The sequence below is a fragment of a genome, unplaced genomic scaffold (genome assembly GCF_019419815.1).
Source record: "Pyrus x bretschneideri cultivar Hongxiangsu unplaced genomic scaffold, Pyrus_bretschneideri_v1 Contig12, whole genome shotgun sequence".
Taxonomy (NCBI): domain Eukaryota; kingdom Viridiplantae; phylum Streptophyta; class Magnoliopsida; order Rosales; family Rosaceae; genus Pyrus; species Pyrus x bretschneideri.
The window spans coordinates 3,971,071-3,993,200 of record NW_025999413.1 but is presented as its reverse complement, the minus strand read 5'-3'; the positions used below and the strand labels follow the sequence as shown (position 1 = coordinate 3,993,200).

General features: G+C 35.5%; 4 protein-coding genes across 4 annotated transcripts; 3 read left to right on the top strand and 1 right to left on the bottom strand.

Annotated features, from left to right (window-relative positions):
- Positions 1-5,056: 5,056 nt before the first annotated feature.
- Positions 5,057-7,307, top strand: LOC103966796 (F-box/kelch-repeat protein At5g15710). Its single transcript, XM_048578038.1, is given in 3 exon segments — positions 5,057-5,135; positions 5,138-5,162; positions 5,426-7,307. Coding segments are annotated over 3 exon segments (1,482 nt in total). The 3' UTR covers positions 6,804-7,307.
- A 3,711-nt stretch (positions 7,308-11,018) lies between these two features.
- Positions 11,019-13,143, top strand: LOC125474407. The gene is made up of 5 exons (XM_048578036.1): positions 11,019-11,253; positions 11,371-11,423; positions 11,621-11,774; positions 12,344-12,405; positions 12,627-13,143. The coding sequence occupies exons 1-5, from the start codon at positions 11,166-11,168 to the stop codon at positions 12,912-12,914; spliced, it is 645 nt and encodes a 214-aa protein (XP_048433993.1). The 5' UTR covers positions 11,019-11,165; the 3' UTR covers positions 12,915-13,143.
- A 2,234-nt stretch (positions 13,144-15,377) lies between these two features.
- On the top strand, positions 15,378-16,939 carry LOC125474408. Its single transcript, XM_048578037.1, has 4 exons — positions 15,378-15,510; positions 15,610-15,656; positions 15,897-16,047; positions 16,487-16,939. Exons 1-4 carry the CDS (start codon positions 15,429-15,431, stop codon positions 16,672-16,674), a joined length of 468 nt encoding a protein of 155 aa, XP_048433994.1. The 5' UTR covers positions 15,378-15,428; the 3' UTR covers positions 16,675-16,939.
- Positions 16,940-17,091: 152 nt separating this feature from the next.
- LOC125474406 (GDSL esterase/lipase 7-like) lies at positions 17,092-19,212 on the bottom strand. Its single transcript, XM_048578035.1, has 5 exons — positions 18,954-19,212; positions 18,743-18,867; positions 17,757-18,005; positions 17,393-17,645; positions 17,092-17,306 (listed from the first exon to the last, which is right to left on the bottom strand). Exons 1-5 carry the CDS (start codon positions 19,210-19,212, stop codon positions 17,092-17,094), a joined length of 1,101 nt encoding a protein of 366 aa, XP_048433992.1.
- Between the last annotated feature and the right edge of the window lie 2,918 nt (positions 19,213-22,130).

Below are 22,130 nucleotides of genomic sequence, written 5' to 3'. Positions count from 1 at the left end.
TCGTTTCTCTAATTTCTTATTTATTTATTTTTCTTAAACGATAGATGAATTTTATTAATAATCGAATGTGAGTCAATACATTATCATGGAAAGGATTCTTTCCAGATCTTTCCCTCTAAGGCTCAGGGATCAAGTGATCCGGACTTTTAAAATTTGATTCAACATTTAAAAAGAAAGAAGTTAATAAAAACTTTTAAAAGCTATAATAATTTTTGACCGTTTAATTAAATTTTAAAAATTTGGATCATTTGATCCTTGAACTTTGAACGAAAAAATCAAAAGATGATCTCTTTCCCATTATCATCATCAGCGAGGGTGTTGAAAAGCCATATTGTTTTCCAATCAACCCACTCATAAATTCTCTTTAAAAACATAAGCAGCCTCCTCGGGTGTGGTCTGGTGGGGAAAAATTATATTTATACCAAAATTATGGAGGCTGGTGCATTTCTTTGAGTCATTGACCGTTCTTTAAATTAACTTTCTCCTCGTGAAGTGTCAACATATCGATCTGTCACTTAAATTTTCTTAATATAACCGGTGTTAAAAGACGGGAGATCGAATACAAAATGTGCGAGGATAAGCATTGACCTACAATGCAAGCTTTTAACATATTTGAAAACAAAATTTAGATCAGTGTGATTGAACAGTACGTATTATAGTCATGCTAATGTTGACAATCGAAAGCAATATGCTAACTTCTACGTAGCAACTGCTATTATTGAAAGATGTTCTAAATTCGAATTTATTAAAATTAATAGTAAAAGTGATGCATGGAAAATTTGAGCCATGAATCAAACAAGTTGGTTTGCTAACGGTTCATTGAGGTGAGTCAAAACCAAATAACTCACGGGCAGCCTTCAATTTGGGGATCATGATCCGTGAGTCACAAGTTTGAACTTAGAAACATTTTATTATTGCAACCCTAATTTACGGAGAGAGAGGTTTGAATTCGGGTGCAAAAATCTAACATTATCCCTATATGCAACAATTTTGTTTCTTTTTGTCACACAATTTTTTTTATCTATGATGACCATCTTGTCTTTTTCTTTTGTTGAAAAACGGGGCTAAAGTAAGAGTCCAAACAAACCCTACTCAATAGTACATTTAGATTAAGACGTCCCAAGTCGATCATCACGAATAAAACTAACTGAATAAGAAAAATGATTATCAAAATTTAAATCAAGACCATAAGTCACTAAATTGTCCGCCACAAAATATCATTTTATCTCTCCTTATAATTTAGATTGTTATAGCTTTCATGGGCCAGCCTTCATACCTAACACGTACACCATTTGTCAATAATAATGGAAGAGATGCAAAGTATGGAGCTTACATATACCTAATTTCAGGTCGACCATACACATTGAGTATTTATTTGGGTACTGAGTTTTCTGTCCATTTATCAGAAAATACAATAAGAGAGCTATGGAATTCTCAACCACAAGTTGCTTCATTTTGAAAAACTTCATTCTCCTATTAAATAATCTATTTGCAATATAAAATGAAAGGGCAATTATTTTAGTTGGCTAATTTTTTAAAGTTGGACATGTTTGAAAATACTTTTAAAATGACTGAAAATGTTCTTGAGGAAAGTGTTTTTTGAATTATGTGTTTCTTGCATAAAGCACTTAAAGTGTTTTTTTAGGATTCACTTGCTTTTTACTAAAGATTAGTTCCAAAAGCACCTTCATCAGCAACGTTTTCGATCGTTTTAAAAACACTTGCAAATACGGTCAAAGCATAAAAGTTGTATTTAATATTTATCTTCAAATGTCGTATTAGGTGTCGAAGACTTGGACTGCACGACAATTCATTAAAGACCATAATTCATGGAACTCCAAATAGAAAAACTAGAATCATATCACTGCATATCTTTAGGATTATGAGATGAATATAATTGCCTAGTTTTAGGAAATCAACTTAATATATTTGATCCACACATGATTTTCGTAGTCCTTCAGAATCCGCAACACTAATTCGATTTTCTTTTTAACGCGCTTGTGACCATAGACGACCAAACATCCTTCCACCGCAGCTATGCCTTTATGAATAAAGTGAGAGTCAAAACATCGATCAAGCAGTGGAATCACCTGCCACTGTTGGAACGATCTACTACTACCCGGAGAACCTTTTACTCGTTGGTAAAAGGACTGAATCCATAGAGAAATCTGTGGTCGATTTCTGCATCAGGAAGCACTGCAAATTCTCTTGTACTAGCCTACTAGGGTTAAATACAAGAACATGTTCATCACTTGATGCACGGACCAAACAGTTGATACTCTACCACAAATTCGGAGTAAGATATGTACGGAGAGTACGTAAGTTGTGTTGGATATCCTTGCTGATCTATCCCTGAGAAGAAGAAGAGCCAGTGCTTACTTTTTTGTAAAGTGAAGAGGAGTTTTGTAGTATTTTTCTTGCAGTTGTGGCAATGGAAGTTCGTGTGAGCTGTGACAAAGGGAGGGCTGCGGATAAGGAGGGCTAAAACTTGCATATACGCACCAAAATTGCATTAGCGACTTTGCCGGCAGCCTTGGGAGTATTTGATGGAATATCATGTCCCTTGGGAGCTCTGGCTGATCAACTTTTATGTACATATTGACGATTTTTTCCAGGAAATCTCCAATGAAAAATACACTCTATGTGCTCTTTTATATCGAATTGATAATAATAAGTTAATTTGTACTGAATTAATTAAATAATTATGAATAAATGAGTCAGAAAAAGTCTGAAGCAATAGGCTTGGAAACAAATAGAAGAAGATTAACAAAGTGAGAGATGGTCAGTCAAAAAAGAAATTAACTTGGCTCATTAAGATTAAGGAGGAGTTCCTCCTCAAGACATTTAATAACTGATAACTGAATTTCATGCTCATAATCGAAACCATTCATATTATTAATAACTTCGTAAAGATCATCTATTAAAAAATTAATAAAATACAAAACCGTTCACATTATTTTTAATTGGTTTTTGCAATAATGATAAATACGAAGTTCTGTAAATTTGTCACCAAGTATCTCGAGAAGAAACTCCTCAATTTTAAGAAGCCAAGCCTTTTTCTTCAGGAAAAAAAACAGAGAAAAAATAATGAAAAAAAAGCATAGAAAACGGGATTTATAATCTAAGACACAAATTCGACCACAAATAATATCAACACACACACACACATACAAAAATATCAGGTTATATGTCAAGTTTATCAATTCCTTCTATGAAGTTTTATGGCGATTAGAAAAACGTTCAACCTCCATGCCAAAATTTGTCTCGACCGCTAGGGCAAGTGAACAAAAGTAGACAGACGATGAGAAGCAAAATTAAAGCCAATTTGGGTTTCTATCCTTTTTCTAGGGTTTGCGGCAATGGTATATTGATATTTATATATAGAGTGGGGAGGCTTGGATCACAAGTAACAAAATCCTTGCTGCCAAGTAAATAAAATATGGCCGTCGATCACAGATCTATGCAAAACGTATAAATTGAGATATATTTTGAAATTCTCGCAGGATACTAGAGAATGTAAATAGTGGATCATCTAATGTATATATTATTCTAGATGATAAATTACTCATAATCTACGACTATCATGCAAGATTTACCTTGAGTTGGAGAAAACGCCTTGAGACCTTATAATATCCCCAATATTGGATCAAGAATTGTGCTATCCGCATACTCTTTTTTACATCCTACCCACATCATATTAATTTATGTCATTTGATTTTTTTTTTTTTAATTCATTCAATCTAACGATCGAAAATTGAGAGAAATGTATGGAAGGTAAAAAGAAGTGTGTGGATAACACCACCCTTGGATCAAATAGTCTCTCCTCCCAGCTACACTTGCACCACACCCCACTTAAAATCAAGGATCCTACATTAGTATCCAAAAAGGCACTCGTTTATCCATTACAACAAAATCCATTTGAGGGAACTTGATGAATAATAGCTGAAGATGAAGTTGGATTGCTTCATATTCTTTCTTAGGGTTTTACCCTCATCAACCATTGGTAACAAGAAAGAGTTAGACTATAGAAAATGCAGCATTTGGTTTTTTTCATAAGATTATATGGAAGACTTGCAGCAAATTTTTCCTATTTTCATTTGAATCTTCGTAAAATCAGGATACTATATTAGTATTCAAAAAGGCTTTTCCAGGATATGAGCGACTGGTTGACTGGTTTGTTATTGACTAATAGCTCACACTTTGCAACTTTTAGCAAGATTTATCTCATGTGGGAGGAATTCTCGAGATCTAATCTCCCAAATGTTAATTTATATAAAAAATTTTTAGTTTTACACAGTTCTGAGATATGAAAGGTTAAACCAAACCAAACACCTCCTCTCAGCTACTCCATATTAGAAGACGCACAGAGAAAGATTATCTTCCTTCCTCCTCTCCTCTTACACTTTCATTTTACATAAATTAATTATAACCTTTCAAAAAAAAAAAAATATGAGAGAAAGATTAGTAGAAAAAAGAATCCTTCTCCAATACACACCTCTGCTTACAGTTGACATGTGGTAAACAACAGTGCATCCGTTTGGTGCATTTCTGTAGATTAAAGCCAAAACAAGTTAAACAAACCACTAGAAACATAAGTGGAGCCCATCGTGACAAAAGTACCAGCAATTTAGTGGAGCCCATCGTGACAAAAGTGCCGGCAATTTAGTGGACCCCAATAATCTAATTGCAAAGACTAAAGAGGTAAAGTCACCTTTTAGAGCAAAAAGTTACTACTTATCTTCTATTTACACGACCACACCTAACCACCAATCACTGCCGTCCAGTTTGCTTGATAGGTCCCCAATCAAACAACATTATCAACTAGCAGAAAAAGAATCAAATCCTTGACACATTACTTCTGTAACGTGGCACCCTATCATTGGATAGACATCAAAATCATGCAGAAAACTTAGCAGCAGATTAGAACCTGTAGAAACATTTTTGTGGATTCTTCTTGTCCATTTTGTCAAATAGTGACAAAGTAAATCAAACTAAAATGTAAAAAAGAAATAGTCTTGAAATTGGGACACCCCCAAAGGTCTTTCCCCTAATTTCTATGCCTAAATTTACTCATCTGTGCTCCTCCAACAAGCTGTTTCCTTTGCCAAGCAGAAGCCATGGAAGATTGCTGAATCATGAGGAAACCCATCTCAAATCACAAGGTGAAAAGCTTGAGTTTGTGCTGGTAATTGATCTTTGCTTAGAAAGGTTCTATCATTAACTTAACCAGTCTTGCAATCTGCAAAGATTATGAGTTTTGGATCTGAGTGAAGATTAGGGCTTTTTTGTATAATCTCAATTGTAATGCTGTGATTGTTAGAGATTTTAGTTTTTGAATTCTGGGTTTTGTTGTTCGGTGCTGGAAGTTCGTAGTTGGCATTGAAATTTTTGATCTTTTCGCGTAGGAAGCATGGTTAGGATTTAGGAACTGGGGACTAGGGTTGAACCGTAGGAGTGAAATTTGGGTTGGTTGGGGTTTTACCACCATGGATGGTTCTGGGGAATCTTCTGAATCTGTGTCTGCTGTAACGAATTCGAAATCTATGGGAAATGGGGTTTCGAGTGTAGATGATAGGTGCCTGAAGCAAGAGTCTCCGCTTAGAGGTGGCGGGTCGAGGAACACGAGTCCGGTGGGTTGTGTAAGATCAAGGAATACAAGCCCTTCTAGGCAAAAGGTGGTTAAGACAAAGCCTCGAGGACTAGATGAAGAAACGGCTTCTACATTTGGGAAACCAGTTCAACCTGATGTTCAGATGGAGGATAATATATGGCCAATGTTACCCGAGGATTTGTTGAATGAGATTTTAGCTAGAATTCCGCCGTTCATGATTTTTAGGCTCCGCTGTGTATGTAAACGGTGGAATACAATTCTACAAGATAGAAGCTTTCTTAAGTTTCACTCACAAGTGCCGTCTCATGGGCCTTGTCTTCTCACATTCTGGAAGAACTCTCAGACCCCACAATGCTCAGTCTTCAGCTTGCCATTAAAAACATGGTACAGGATTCCATTCTCATTTTTGCCACAGTGGGCGTTTTGGTTGGTTGGTTCTTCTGCTGGCTTAGTTTGCTTTTCCGGGCTTGATGGCTTAAATTTTAGAGCCTTGGTTTGTAACCCTCTTACACAAACTTGGAGGACATTACCAAGTATGCATTATAATCAGCAGAGGCAGCTAATAATGGTTGTTGATAGGAAGGACCGGTCATTTAAAGTTATAGCTACTAGTGATATTTATGGTGACAAATCACTGCCCACTGAAGTATATGATTCGAAGCTCAATACGTGGTCAATTCACCAGATAATGCCTGCAGTTAATCTTTGCTCCTCAAAGATGGCATATTGTGACTCCAGATTATATTTGGAAACCCTTTCTCCACTTGGCCTGATGATGTATCGACTGGACACAGGGTACTGGGAACACATTCCAGCTAAGTTCCCGCGGTCTCTATTGGATGGTTATTTGGTTGCTGGCACCCAGAAGCGTCTGTTTCTAGTTGGAAGGATTGGTCTTTATAGTACTCTTCAGAGTATGAGAATCTGGGAACTGGATCATGCTAAATTTGTATGGGTGGAGATTAGCAGGATGCCTCCAAAGTATTTCCGATCTCTGTTAAGGTTATCAGCTGAGAGGTTTGAGTGCTCTGGACAGGATAACTTGATTTGCTTCACATCTTGGAACCAAGGGAAGGGTCTTCTTTACGACGTTGATAAGAAGGTGTGGTCATGGATAGCAGGCTGTGCTCTGCAGTCATACAACAGCCAGGTTTGTTTCTATGAGCCGAGATTTGATGCTTCCATATACTAAGCAGAAAATTTTGCTCTCCGGTTTTTGCAATTACAAGTCAGAGAATTTTTAGCGGATATCATCTCCAGTTGGCATCGTTCTCTTGATCCATTCTTTGCTACATCAAAAAATTGATGCTCAATAGATTCAAGGTATTTGACTCTGGACTTGTTGGCTAATCTTTTGAGTTGTTGAGTTGAAAGGCCTCATGGATTGCAATGTGAGTACATCCCAGAAAACCAGTTTTGTAAATGAGATATTTATCGACTGCACTTGGCGATATTACCTAGTACAACAGCCCTGTTATGTCTATTGTCCAGTGATTGAACAAGGCTTTAGTTTTGAGACAAAGGCTGGTCTTGGTGGAGAAAGAACATGGTCGATCGGGTTAAAAACTGTATGAAGGCAACTTTTCAAATTCTTGTAAACGTTTTGAAACAATTAACAAACCAACCTGTATATTTTGAAGTGTTTCCGTGCCTTGATCATTTGAGTTGAATTCCTCATCTCTCTTTTGGTTGGTGTTATAGGTCTCTTTTTTCAATCAGTTCCATTTCCCAGGAAAAAATGAATTTTGGAGCTGTGACCTAGTAAAATGGACCACTGGCTTTCAAATGATTAAAGCCCATTGGGTTTTGGTCCCTCCCCCATCAACATGGGCATATGCATTTCAACCTTTGCCTTAAAATACAAGTAACAAATGAACAAAGTTGTTCTTGTATACATGGTTTACCAAAGAAAAAAAAATCGAGTGCAATCTAAAGGGATCTTTGACCTTGTATTAAAAAAATAAAATAAAATAAAAAAAAAAAAGGAGAAAATGAACATTTTGTTATTGGGTTCTCAAATGGATCCCTTTACAAGTTCGCATATTGTAAATTGATCATGTTTCTTGTTGAGAGTATCCCACACCGAAGATAGTCTTGCATAAACTTCCACATGTATTGTCAAGTGTTTTTGGTTTAAATATTTACATTCTAGCATAGTATGAGAGCACGTTGTGTTTACGTGTCAGGTCACATATACTCTCTCGTCACACAATAATTTTTGAGTACTTCTTTAAAGTGCTTAGGATATTTTGATAGTATCTTATACTAGAGATGAAAGTCTTGCGTAAAGTGCTTAAAAGTTTATGTGCCTCTAATTGATTTCATATTGAATGCTCACATTCTAACATTTCTAACACATTATCATCACATCAAGTATATCGTGGGCGAGCATGTGTGTGTGTGTATATTTTAATGATCCAACTATTTATCTTTTAGATCTTCCCTCAAAAATAAAATCTATAAAAAAATCACTCAAATTTAGAAGCATATGACCGTCTGATTAAATGATGGTCATTTAATGTTTCTTTTTTTTTTTTTTTTTCAAAAATGTATTCGTCAATTTTTTTCACTATAAATGAATATCTTAATGGTTTTGGATTTATCTAAATTTTTTTATAAAGATAATCTATGAATGATGAATTAAAATACAAACAATTCGAATCATATTTAGAAAAATTATAAAATGAACCCTACAAAATGTGAACGTAAAAAAATGGGTCCTCCAATATCCTAACCGACATATATATATGTGCACACAAGCATGCATGTGTTGTGTCCTTTTCGAGACCAATGAATCAGATTCTGATTTTAGTGTTGATCAATCCCATGCTTTGAAGGTAACCGTGGTACGACATGCATATACAACTTCCTAAATCTCAAAAGCTTCACCTGAGCTGGTACAGAAATTAAGATTATTGCGTGAGACGAGATGCATGTCTCTCATCCAATTTTGTATTGTGTCTATAACCATACGTGGTAGCTCGGTACCAGCACAAAGGTTCATTCTGGTTTTGTGCTCCTCATCAATTTTCTGTGGGTAGATTGTTCGCTATTCGGATAACCATGTCAAATATCTCCCCAAACAACTCTGGAGACAAAGACAATATTGGTAACAGAAGCCGACTTTTCCCATGCCAATATTTCCATTTCCTTTAGCTAGCTGTAGAACTTTTTCCCTGTAAATTTCTGTTGTGGTCTTAGTACGTTTTGTTATTTGTTACTGCAGATTGCATTCAGAGCTAGCCAACAAACTTGCATGATATTTTTTTGAGCAAGATTGACGTTTGTTTTCGTTAAAAGTCTTTGTGATACGATGGATTTTGTAGACAATATTGATGTGTCAATAACATGTTAAAAAATTTTTGTTATTGAAACGTTATTTGTAAATATTATCGACATTTTATCAATACAATCATTTAATTAAAAAATATAAAGGTTCTAAATATGGTTCCTATTTGAGATTTTGATTTTCATGTAAGCCAATATTTTCTATAAGAATTATAGTTTGAGACGGTGTTTGTTAATAAAGCAATATTTGTTGTGTGCTATGCCGGCCAATATGTCTGGAACCAACTAGAAAGCACACCATATGCACTGTTCTCAAGATGAAAGCACTATCACATAGTTGGAGGTCACGCCCTCGTGTTCTAAAATTCCAACACGCCATAGGAAATAGGAACCCTAATTTGTTTAAGGGGATGTGTTTTGAGCAATTCTATGCGAAATCACTTGTCAGTGTTTCTGCAGGCTCTTAATTTGATGCATTACTTTGATGCTCCTCATGCCCTCTTCGGGAACTATGCAGGCTTGCCTACCCACCACCTCCTTCCCTCTTAACTCTTTAATCATATATGCAATTCACAAATTTCCAATTAATTAGCTTTTTCCAACATGCCTAATTTTGCTACATCCAAATACAACAATTGTTGCTTTTTCTTTAAATTTTTACGACTATTATTTTTATTACTACAGTAGTATATGCAGAAATTTTGTTTGTTGTATCCTTATTCATTTTTGATGTGTAATTCTCTTTCGATTTCTTCAATTTGAATATGTAATTTCAAACAAAGGATTAGGAAGAAATGAGTCAGTTGAGCTAATCATGTTGAAGCATTTGATGTGTTGTGAACACAATGAATATTCTCCGCTGTACAAAGACAAAGAAATTTACTTCTGGCAGAAGTCTTAAAAGGTATCCAAAGAGAAGGTAAACCAGCTTTGTTTAAAAATCTCTGGCTTCTACTTGTTTGTAATTTATATCGAAAGGTGCATGAGGACCGAATCTCTGACTGACTTGATCCTTGCAGCTACGATATACTGAGCCGATTATAATTATCTAATCATATTTTTACTTTAGTAATTAAATGAAAAGTAACAGCTCATATCTGATGACCATTCAACTTGGTGATATATAATTAAGCTAGCAAAAGTAAGATTTCCATGAATATTACACACTAATACCAACATGCTTACCTTGCAAAATGCCAAATAAAACTAGTACAATTGTAATTAGTTTATACTTAATTTTACCCTTTTACTAGCGCTAATGTCTGATATTTTGACCTTCCTCAAATTATGGTGGTCCTGCACTTAACTACTTCGATTTACAATTTAGTTTTGATAACTACTGTCTAGCCTTTTCTCGAGCTACCCTGATCATATCAGCATATACTACAAGGGGTTGTTAGTGACTTATTCTTTAAGCCTACCTTAAATTAATTACTTCGTTGCATGCATGCCAATAAAGACATGAACCAAAAAAATTAAAAACCCTATACATATTAATTTCATTTCATATGAATCATCGTACGTTTTATGGCCTGTTAACCACTAAAGATTGAATCCGGATCCTTGTTGGATTCTCTTTGTGAGGATCCTAGAGATCCGTGAATCGTATCTGTTTATCGTATATTGTGCGGTCAGAAATAATTTAAATAATTTTATTTAAAATTAAACACAAATAGTACTTGATAAAACTGATCGTACATAAATTGACATGATTTACAGATTCTCAGAATCCTCACCAAAAGAACCCGAAGAATGTTGTTGGCTAAAGATTATGTATAACTAACTTGTGAAACCACATTTAAAGTTTTGAAAACTGGAAAAGTTGTTTAACTTTCACTGTTTTCTCGAAGGGAGATTATATTCACATATCCAAAATTACTTCTCCCACATTCTTCTAAATTTTTAATATTTTTCTAAGTGTTAGTGGTGTGTAGAAAATATTAAAAAAGAAAAAAGGTATAAAAAAAGTAATTTGGGGTGTGTGAATATAATCTCTCTTCTTGAATAGTTTTCTTGGTTGCACACGAGAGTCTCGAATACTTTATAGATTAAATGAATTAGTTTCGGGTTCTTCCAAGTCCTGCCGGTACCCTCGAGAATTATATTTTATGCAGGTAAGTCCATGTCTGAACCCTAGCTTGTACTTGGGTTTGAACTCTCTCTATAAAACCCACATTAGTCTCTCCAAGTTTCCTCTCTTTTTGTTGTCAATCTAAGATCACTACCGTTTTGCTAGAAGGTTAAGGCTAAGAAGAAACTAAACACAATGACGCTACAGCTTACAAGCTTGGTAGTAGGGCTTCTTTTTGTTATGCATGCCCTAGGCCAGTCTAGCACTGCACATGCTCATCAAGGTAGATATGTTCTAGATATCTATAGCTTTTTCTCTTCTATATATTCGGGCTGGGGATTTCTCATGCATAGAACTTTATGGAGTATTTTCTCTTATAGCACTCCTGTTTAATGTGTAGGTAAAGGAGATATTTCCGTGACTGGGAAACATGCAGTATTGCCTGATCAAAAGGTAAAGCATACTTTAACCTTGAACGCTCCTCAGAGAGTTTCTTGCACTCCTCAAATAGCACCACTATACTGAATGGTGTTATTTGAACTGTGTTTCAGAAGTGCAAGAAGCTTTCTGGGGAGTATGTGAATAGTGAGCGCTTCTCTTGTTCTATATGATTTAAATTGATATATAAGCTAATCCATATAAGTATGCAGGAACCAAATGTTGATGGAATTTCAATAGCTGGGTCAAGGATGATATGGCTTGGAGGAAGGAAAATGGTGGCACACAAAGTGTTAAGGAAATTAGAGCCAACAAGACCAGCTGGGCAGCTGAATGAAGAGGCTAGTACCACCTTCAAGAATTCAGGTGCAAACCGTAGTAGTTCTGATGGAAATTGTGCCTTTGAAGGAAAGGGAGATCTAAATGTAAAATGTAAACTTGGAGATCCTGATAAAAGTGATACTAGTACTACTAGTTCTAAGAAGTACTCCAAAGTTTCTCATCATGATTTTGTAGCTTTTGGTGCTGATTATCACGGGCCTGCACGCCATCCTCCCAAACACAATTGAGAAAACTTTGATCGATCTTAGATTATCTGCCTTCCCCGGCTTGTGGTGTCAGATGCTCTTGTGAAAACATATGTGGGATAGTTATATCATGTAGTAGCTATATATAGCTAGCTAGTGTAGTTGTATGTATTAGTATTCAAAGAAGATATATATATATATATATATATATATATATATATATATGTTGGAGGGAATTTTCTTTGCTTAATTTGATGCTTCCTTGCAATATATTTGAGTAATGGATGGAAAACTATGGGATGACCATATTGTTTTATAATGGTTGTGGAACCAATTTTGAGATGTTGGTTTTGAGAAAGGTGGTGAATTATACATGATTCATGTTATATACTTGTTCTCTAATTGCAGGCAAGGATAATTCTAAAGCTTCAAGCAATTCCCATGGAAAACCTCAAAACAAATTAAACCAAGTACAGCTCTCTCTCTCTCTCTCTCTCTCTCTCTCTCTCTCTCTCTCACACACACACACACACACACACACACACACACAAACTTTCAGAATTACTTCCAATTTTGGCTTTATTATTTTTGAACATTGGAGGGTTCGAACCCTATAACTAGCCTATTCCAACAGCTTAACTTTTGACTTTAATTTGATTCTAACTTGGTTATATGTTTACACATGAACCAGGATGATATGAAGACACTGGAGCTGACAGCATTGAAAAGTACTTCTGCCGGTAGTTTGGAAATTCCCAGAGATCTTAAACCAAATCACTCCCAAAATTTCAAGACAAAGCGGCCAACAACCAAGGCTCCAAAGATTACAACTTATGACGAAAAAGATGATCATAAGTTGACAGATGAAGCAAGAAGGCTTCTTAAGGCGACAAGAGAGATAGTAAACCTGATGCATAAAGATTATCACCGAATGGGAAGCCGCAAGCCGCCGATACATAATTTTGAGCCACGGGCTTGAGATTGAGTAGCACTCAATCTTTTTCAAACGTACGGGTTTAGCTGGCTAGGCTCACAATTTTGCCCACCTAGGAATATCTACAGATCAGTCCACTATAGCTAGCCTATATAGAATACGGTGTATTACTAATTACTGTGTGTTTCTTTAATTTATTTTCTTTGTTTTTATCAAGCTTAGGAAACTATAACAAATAGTGCTCTGAAATAAAAGTGTGCATGACTTCATATCATACAGCTCGCCTCAGCTGCTAATCAGTAGTTAGACTAGTTCTGTGAAGTATGATGTATATCATAATGCTGCTAATTAAGTAACTTATTTGTGATTTTTTCTCCCTTTATATAGTTCAATTCATGGGATTCTCTTCATGAAAAACTTGGTAAAAGGTAAGCTTGCCATATGGGTAATTGTGTGTCTGGATACTCAAGTTGCCCCTCCTAAAATTGGTTCTCATATGGTACCGTTTGGTACGTGGGACGGGACGGAACAAAGTGGGACAAAGCGTTCCGTCTCACGTTTGGTGCGCCTAAAACGGGTGGAACGAGCTGTTCCACGGGACGAGTTTTGGGTGAATTTTCGTTCCACCTCACCCCCCTAGAACGACTCGTTCCACATCTGTGGAACACAAAATTATAACCTCTCTGTCTCCGTCTTCTTTCTCCTTGTTTCCATCCGAGGGCATCTTTGCTCCCGCTCCGTTCCATTCCGTCCTGTCCCATTTCGTCCCGTCCCATTCCGTTCCGTCCGTCCCGTCTGCATACCAAACGATACCATACGTTTTGGTTGGCTTAATTAATAAATTAAATGCAAAGAGCTTATAACTCGGTCACTTAAGAACATTCATATATTGGTACCCATCAAGATCCTGAGTTCACAAAACTCAACATCACTTTGTATAAAAAAAAAATACAACTAAGATCCGACTACTCGACTTGATCTCTTATTGCTATTAAGTTTTATAAAGTATGATCTCCATGAAAATTTGACACTACACTTAGTTACCTTACACAATGCCAATGATAATTGGTACAATTAATTAACACGAATTTACTATTGCTGAAGCTGAATAATGATCTGATCTTTTTACCTCTTCCCCACTCAATTGAGAAATATCTCTGATTCTCTCAGAGTGGTCCTGAACTTTTTTTTTGGAGAAGAGTGTGTTGGAACTTGTGTTTTACGTGGGACTTGGAGTCCCACATCGCCCAAACCTTCTTTGAACATCACCTTTATAAATGAGTGAACTCACTTATAGTTTGAAATGAATCGGGCTAAAGTCATGGATCTAGGGCCTTAGATTTGGAGGGTTTGGGTGTATATTATAATTGTCAAAGATGGGCCTTGTGGCTCTTGGGTTCGGATGGATGAAAAACATAAGTTATGTTTTTGATTTTTTGGATTCAGTTTTTTTCCGAAAGGATAAAACTGATTGAACAGTTACATTCGGTTTTTTTTTTTTAAAAAACTGATAAGCATGAACGGTTGTGTTTGTTCAATTTATGCCATTATATATATGGCAATAAAATCAGAAACTGATCATCAAGTTCATTTTTCCTTCCTCCATATTTCACAGAGAAACGCTCAATCAATTCGCCAAGAATCCAAGTTCGTGTGCAAGAACTTGGATTAGATAGTGGTATCCTGCAAGATAGACGTCCATTTGAACTACTGCACTGGTGTAGGGGCGTATTTCTGTCTTAGGAGATTGCTACTGCAAGCCTCTATCTTCTTAACCAAGTCAGTGTTTTGTGATTTATTAATTCAGTTTTTCTTAATTGTTTGTATTGTAAGATATATATTATATCCTTGTGAAATTTCTATTCGAAATAAACTTTGTGCAATTGTTGTATAATATATACTTAACATTTGATTGGTTCTAACAAAGTGATCCTGAACTTAATTAATCAGTATACTAAATTACACCTGTAGCCTGTAGGGGTTAATGTTAGTGACTCATCTAGCTTCGAGCATGCATGGCAGGAGAGACATGCTCAAAAGTTAGAAACCCTAGTTACTTTCATTAATTTAATATGTATCATCATACGTTTAATAACCTGCCTGCTAAACTCTGCAGGTTCCGTTTAAAATTTACTCGTGAGACTGAGACTGACGGTGAAAGTGAAACCACATTCAAAGTTTTGAAAACCGAAAACAGTGTTTTCTTTTGAATATTTAATTTAATTCATTAGATTATTTAGCTTTGCGTTCTTCCCAAGTTCCTGTCTGAGGAGAAAATTTTTATTGTCCCGAGAATACGGTCGAGTACATCAAATCTCATAATAAAGATGGTTAGAATCATATTTCTAATCACTTTTGTTATACATTTGGCGTACCAGGTAGTGTTTTCGGCACAATAAAAAATCTCTCATGTCTCTGTGCATATTTATGCAGCCGAGGTACGTACTGAAACCCTATCTTTGACTCGCGGGTCTCTATAAAACCCCCATTAGTCTCTCCAAATTAACTTCCCCTCTTTTTGTTAATCCAACGACTGGTTAAGGAAGAAATCAAAAAGATATGCAACAGCTTACAAGCTTCGTAGTCGGGCTTCTTTTTTTTATGCATGCCCTAGGCGAGTTTACCATACATGCTCATCAAGGTAGATAGCTCAATCTTCTCCTATTAGTCCATTAATTTGATTTTGGGATTTCTCATAGATTTGTATTTGAGGGTTCTTATGTATACTCACCTTTTGCAGGTAAAAAAGTGCTTTCAGTTACCGGAAATGGACCATCTGATCAACAGGTACTTGTTACTCACGATCCTTCCAGGGCAATACTATATATTTACACTCTTTAGACAGCTTATGGCACTAGAGTTTCTTGCACTTTCATGGTAAAGTGCGCAAAATGACACTCTTGTAATATTTGCGCAATCCAGACGAGTACAAGAAGCTCATTGAGGAGTGCAAATAGAGCTTCTCTTGTTTCATGTTCCCTTACCAATTAGTCATTTGTAAGCTAAGCCATATAAGTTTATGTGCAGGAAATAACCGAGCATGGAATTTCAATAGCTGGGTCAAGGATGGTGGGGCTTGGAGGAAGAAAAATGGTGGCACACAAAGTGTTTAGGAAGTTAGAGCCTGCAAGAGCAGTTGGGCCGAATGGAGATACCCGTACTACATCAACGAATTCAGGTACAGCCCGTTGTTCTGATGGAAACTATGACTTCGTAGGATAGGGAGATCTATATGTAAAATTTTAAGCTTGGATCGACTATGATAAAAGTAATACTCGTACTACTACTGCTTATAAGAATTGAGAAAATCACTGAAAACCAAATGTAATTCAATCTTCGATCAGTTTATGTATCTCTGCCATCTCGTTGCTATCAGATGCGCACTGTACTGAAAATATGTATATGATAGATATATCATGTGGTAGTAAGTTAGTTTAGTTGTATGTATTAATTAGCACTCAAAATTGAAGATATATGCATATTGGAGGGAATTTCTTGCTTTGAAGCTTAGGAAGGTTGCGATACATGTGTTTGTTTGGATGCAAAAATGAAAGTTACCGTACTGCTTCAATGGTTGATTGAGAAAGATGTTAATCCTATTTGTTTTCTGATTACAGGTAAGGAAAGTGCTTATGCTTGTGAAGAGACTACAAAGTATGATGAAACTGATGATCTTAAGTTGACAGAGGAAACAAGAAGGCTTCTTAAGGCAACAAGAGAGGCATTAAACCTGATGACTAAAGATTATCAGGGAAGAGATCGGCGCCGCAAACCGCCCATAAACAATCATGAGCCACAGCATTGAGACTGACTCGATCTCGAAACCGGCCAGTTTAATTATATAGTGATCGGGCCCCTATAGCTAGCTAGTCTATATATAGAATACTGGTGTGTGCTTCTTTAATTGATTTGTTTTCTTTTCATATAATCACGCTTAGGAGCTATAACAAGTAGTGTTGTGTACATTAAGTGTGCCTTCATACAGCTGCCCCTCTGCTAATAATTTGTAGTTAGACTTGTTCTGTGAAGTAATGATATCATAATGCTGCTAATTAAGTTAAATTTGTGTCCTTCTCCTCCTTCATACAATTTAATTTACTGTATTCTTTAAGCGCGAACATTTAGTTGCAGTAGTAAATCCATGATTCCATAAACCAAGAGCCTTGAGCTAGCTAGATTGATAAACAATCTTAATCACTAATGAGTACAAATATTAACTTTATTACATTTTCACAAGTTGCTTAATGTTTAAAGGGGTGCAAACGGTTGAGCCATTGAAGCAGCCTGTTGCTATAACTGAGCCTGCATATTCCGTTAGATGATAAGCATCCCAAAAGAAGTGGTTATTTGGTTCGAAGCACGGTCTAAGCAATGGAATGCACCCTGAAGTCCCATTTTCCCAAGTAGTACAGCATGGATTGCTTCCATCCATTAGCCCTACTCGATCGATACATATAAATCAATAAAAGTATATGTTGAATTGTAATGAAATGGGGCAGAACAACTTATGTTTTGAAATTTACCATATTTAACAGGACTTGTAATTGCATCATAGCCAATCCAGTTTGCTCGACCGAGAACAAAGAAAGAACCTTGGAAAGTGGTTGTTAAATTCACAAGTGTTGCACGAAGCTTGTCATTGAAAATCGAGGCTAGCTCATTTGTACTTTCCACACAGTTTCCACTGTGTTTGTGTGTTTTTGCAATGGATGGAATGCATCCAAGTGGACCAATTTCAAACATGACTACTTTCCTGGCTCCTAAGTTGTATAACCTCTGCGACATTTGCAACAAGAACCAGCTAATTATTATTTGATTATACATGGTTTTATTATACTTTCCAATTAGTAACGAATAAGCAGAGAAAAAGAGATCGGTTATTGGTACCTCCATATGATGAGCAATTGTATCCATTAAGAGATGTGCAAATTGTTGAGGAGAGTAGCGTTTGCTTGTATCGAAAACTTCAGGTTCGAGGTAGTTGTTGATGAAATCATTGCTGCCAACAGAAAACAGAAATATAGATTTGGACAAGTACTGCAGAAGATCAGTTTGATTTTTTATTTGTCCTGGCAAGTCCGACTTCACGGTTCTTCGAAACAAATCCATCTGATCCTTTAGATTCAAACATTTTCCCTGTAAAACAAGAAAAAGAAGATAAAGAAAAAGCTCATATAGCTTGCTTGCCTGCCAAGCATGTTGCCTAGCTGTGATTAATTGGATTTTAATGGTTCTAAAATTAAATGATCTTGTTGGCAAACGTGATGAAAAAATTGTTGAATTGTAATCTTGTCTTGGTCCAAAGATAATTGATCTGGCCCATACACAAAGAAAGATCCATGCACATGCTAGAGAATTCTAGCAAAGTTCAAGTTGGTGGAAGAGTCTAGAAGAATGGTGAGGATTCCACCAACATACAAGATTAGTGTAGATAATTCTAGCTTAGGAAGGTAGTGGAATTATCTAGATATCTCTAGCATGATGTTTTCATGTTTCTCCAAGGTTCCATCCATGCCTTATAAAAGGAGAAGGCATCCACACCATTTGTAACAACCAAGAGAGCAAGTAGCAAGAAGTGAGAGTGTCAAGTAAGAAGTAAGAAGAAGCAACAAAGATTCTAAGAGTGTTTGAGTGTTTCATTTTGTACTAAGTTTGTGAGTGAATAAAAACCTTGTGTAATACTTTGAGAATTCTTTCTTTCTCTTGCCTATCAATTCCGCTGCGTTACATTTTTCTTTGTGAGATAAACATCTCTAGAGTAGTGAAGCATTTTAAACCCCAACAAAAATGGATGTTAATTAAGGAGCATCCAATTAACTAAACCAACTTCATCTAATAATTAATTAATTTCACTAACTCATGCCTAAACTTACATATTGGCTTCCAGTTTCTGGCAGAATGCCACAAGAGCCAGATGCATAATTCAGGCCTGTAAGCGCTGTCGCTGATCTACGTATGCTCATGTATGGGGGAGGATATGGTAGGCCAAGAAACTCAGCTAAAAGAAAGAGGGAAAGAAAAAGATATTAAAACAGAAAGTTAGAAACCACAGTACAAAATTAGAGCCAATAAATGAAAAATTACCTATAAAATCTGCTACTGTTCTTCCGTTGGTAAATCTTCCAGTGACTCCCTTAACAAAATTCACCCCATAAGGCAAGTAGTCTGCCTTACAAATAGTTGGTAAAAAGTTATTGTTACCACTGTCAAAAAGTGAATCCCCAAACACATACAGCGCTGGTGCAATTGGCAAACTATGCATCTGCAATGAGTGAAAATGCAAGAACATAATTATGAACGAGAAAATAAATGACACTGATTTCATTCTCGTATTCTGGAACATTTGCAATGCTTATTTTTCTGCTATAACTCTTATATGTGTATGTGTGTGTGTGTGTGTGTGTGTAGCATATCAATATATGTGTGTGTATGTGCGTTGATGTATTGGTCAGTTCACGAGGAAGATCAATTGGTGTGATCTTTTAGTAAGGTGGGAACTGCAGTTTTGGTACATGCAATGGTAACTGATATGTGATGGTTTGTTTAACTCTCATGGAAAGTGAAGTGAATTGAAGCAAACTTGTGATCGTTGTTTTGAGTTTTCTTTTTTTTTCTGGGGGTGAAAAGTTACTTTATGAATTTTGGGGCTCCAAACTCACATCTCATGTGACCATAGCAGCTCCCAAAACTAACTGATGCTGCAAGTTAGGGTTTTATTATTGATTCAAGTTTGAGTCTCCTTCCCGCTATTTAGATTAGTAGTAGCTAGAGTATAAAAGAATATATTTTAAATAAATAATTCAAACAGTACGATGATCCATCCAATCTTTACTAAAAAAAGATGTGATGAATTGGAACAAGTACGACGAGTGATACTAAAAATTATTGTTGACAATCAGATTTTGAAATTCATATCGAATTTGTGAATAAAGTAATGCTAAGAAGACTAAATTTGTAAACTAAATGACGTGTCATCAGTAGGAAATGAGCACGTTTATCAACGCTTAAATAATAATTTAATCATCAGCTTTCATGTCATTTAATTTACAAAATTTTATTTACAAATTTAGTCTCCTAGTATTAATCTTGGGGATAAGGACCAAGAGTCTGACAAGACTACTAATTCAATGAAAGACCCATTAAGCGTAAATAAAGTGCCTTGCTAAGAAACTAAACAAGGACATTGAAGCTATAATAATCCACTTATGTAATATGTACCTTGGCCATACGAAATGATACGAAAATAACACATTTTAAGTCAACTCGTTAATTAATCGACTCATTATTGGATCAACACTAAGAATCTGTTAACGATTCAAATTGTTATCGAATCACACGTTAATAACCCTTTAAGAAAACATGTATGATATGTAAATGACAAAAATATGACCCGTTTGCTAGGTTTAGACATTAGGCACGAAATTTTTTGGCAAGACACGATCCGTTCAGATAATAAGTTTGACGCGACACAATCTATTAAAATAATGAATATGACTCAAAAACGATACGAATGCGATAAACAATATCCGTTTTCCAGGTCTAATTGGTCCCCAAGAATCTTTCTCACCTATTTCCATTTCAAAAAAGGCAGACAAGTATGGCAATTGGCTAATGGTTAGTGCTTTAGTATAGTGAATTAGGATTAAGATGTGTGCTTTTTTCATAAATTGACAAGCACCCATTGGAAGCAACACAACCACCCAAGACCCAAACCTACAAACAAGGCTCGAGTAGGGTAGGTCATGTCTTTTACATACCCAATCCTCTTCAATTCTACCTAACCATGCGAAGAATGTTACATTGTTTTAAATATACATACCTCTTTAATAATTGAATGGTTGGCAATAAATCATGACTACGAGAGCATTTCAATGTGATTAGGAAATGGGTCTTTGCATCAGATGTTATTATATAATTAGAGGGATACTTGATGAAATTTTTTTATATCTAATTGTGTAATGACATATGTTGTACATCTCTGTATCCTGAAAACATTGAAAAATATGTCGATGACTACATGGGTATCCTAGCGTTGGTGTCAAGTCAACTAATATTCTTAAAATTGTAATAGTAAGTTTCGCATGAAGAATTCTCATACAATAAGATGTTATCATAATAATATCTAAAATCAATCATGATTCACACGTCTATACAAAGAGCTCTTAGAGACATACTCCTTCGCTCTTGAATCGTAAGTCTTGAGCTGAAAATCCCAGTTGAATAATTTTTTTGGGGGGAAGGGGATTATCTCCAAATTATAGCATCGTGTTAATAATATGCATTAGTAATGGTGGAATTGTTAGTAATTAATAAATGTTCTAACTTTTCTTATTCAAATTAAATAATATTCATGACACGATGAACCCCCACTTAGACCATGTCAAGACACCCAAAGAAATATGCTTTTGATTGAGCATATTAGTTGACTCAACAACAACAACAATAATAATAATATGCATATTTTTGTAGCTAAATTAATAATTTTGTAATAATTAAGTACCAGTCTACCATAACATAACCCACTAGCTTATCTAAGTTGGAGAAGCCAAAGGTTGGGGTTACACATGAGAACATGCAAGATAGTTTTCTTTCTAATCATTGACCTTATATAGTAAAAATATGGGGCAAATTTTTTTAGAGAGAGGAAGAGAGTATGATTTTCATTTATACAAAAGATATTAAAGGAGTAGAATTTTGACTATAGAAGTAAATATTATTTACCACTTGGGTTTCAAAGTGCTTTTGAAAAAACTAAATAAGTTATGACTTGTTTGGAAGTGTTTTTAAATGGTTGAAAACGTTTTTGGCTAAATTGTTTTTAGGTTCATTCCTTAGTAAATATGCAAGTGAATCCTATAAAAATACTTAAATTACTTCTTGCAAGAAGCACATAACTGGTGCTTCTTACAGGAAGACCATAATTGGTTTCTTACAGGAATATCATAACTGGTGCTTTTTCATGAAGCACTTGAAGTGCTTTTGTAACCCAAAAATATATTTTCTCTAAAAGTATTTTCAATTGTTTTAAAAATACTTCTAAACGAGCTCTTATCTGACACTGAATATGTTTTCAACTATATTTGGTAAAGAAAAAACTTAACATGTACATCCTAGATCTTAAAGCACTTTCATTAAAAGTTTATGGTAGGTGCTCTTTCAAGGAGCACTTCCACAAAATACAATAACCAAGTGCTAATTGACACAACTAGCTTTAGACAAACCTCGAATTTGCTTTTGAATGTAAGTGCTTTCTGAAAAGCA

Bases quoted from the DNA above. Each gene is read 5' to 3' on its own strand.
- LOC125474406 (XM_048578035.1), bottom strand. From the start codon at position 19,212: ATGTTCCAGAATACGAGAATGAAATCAGTGTCATTTATTTTCTCGTTC. The intron at 18,868-18,953 runs GTAATTTTTCAT...TCTTTCTTTTAG, and splicing joins AACAGTAGCAGATTTTATAG to CTGAGTTTCTTGGCCTACCA. The intron at 17,307-17,392 runs GTAAATTTCAAA...TCGATCGAGTAG, and splicing joins TACAAGTCCTGTTAAATATG to GGCTAATGGATGGAAGCAAT.
- LOC125474408 (XM_048578037.1), top strand. From the start codon at position 15,429: ATGCAACAGCTTACAAGCTTCGTAGTCGGGCTTCTTTTTTTTATGCAT. The intron at 15,511-15,609 runs GTAGATAGCTCA...CACCTTTTGCAG, and splicing joins TACCATACATGCTCATCAAG to GTAAAAAAGTGCTTTCAGTT. The intron at 16,048-16,486 runs GTACAGCCCGTT...TTCTGATTACAG, and splicing joins TACTACATCAACGAATTCAG to GTAAGGAAAGTGCTTATGCT.
- LOC125474407 (XM_048578036.1), top strand. From the start codon at position 11,166: ATGACGCTACAGCTTACAAGCTTGGTAGTAGGGCTTCTTTTTGTTATG. The intron at 11,254-11,370 runs GTAGATATGTTC...TTTAATGTGTAG, and splicing joins CACTGCACATGCTCATCAAG to GTAAAGGAGATATTTCCGTG. The intron at 11,775-12,343 runs GTGCAAACCGTA...CTCTAATTGCAG, and splicing joins TACCACCTTCAAGAATTCAG to GCAAGGATAATTCTAAAGCT.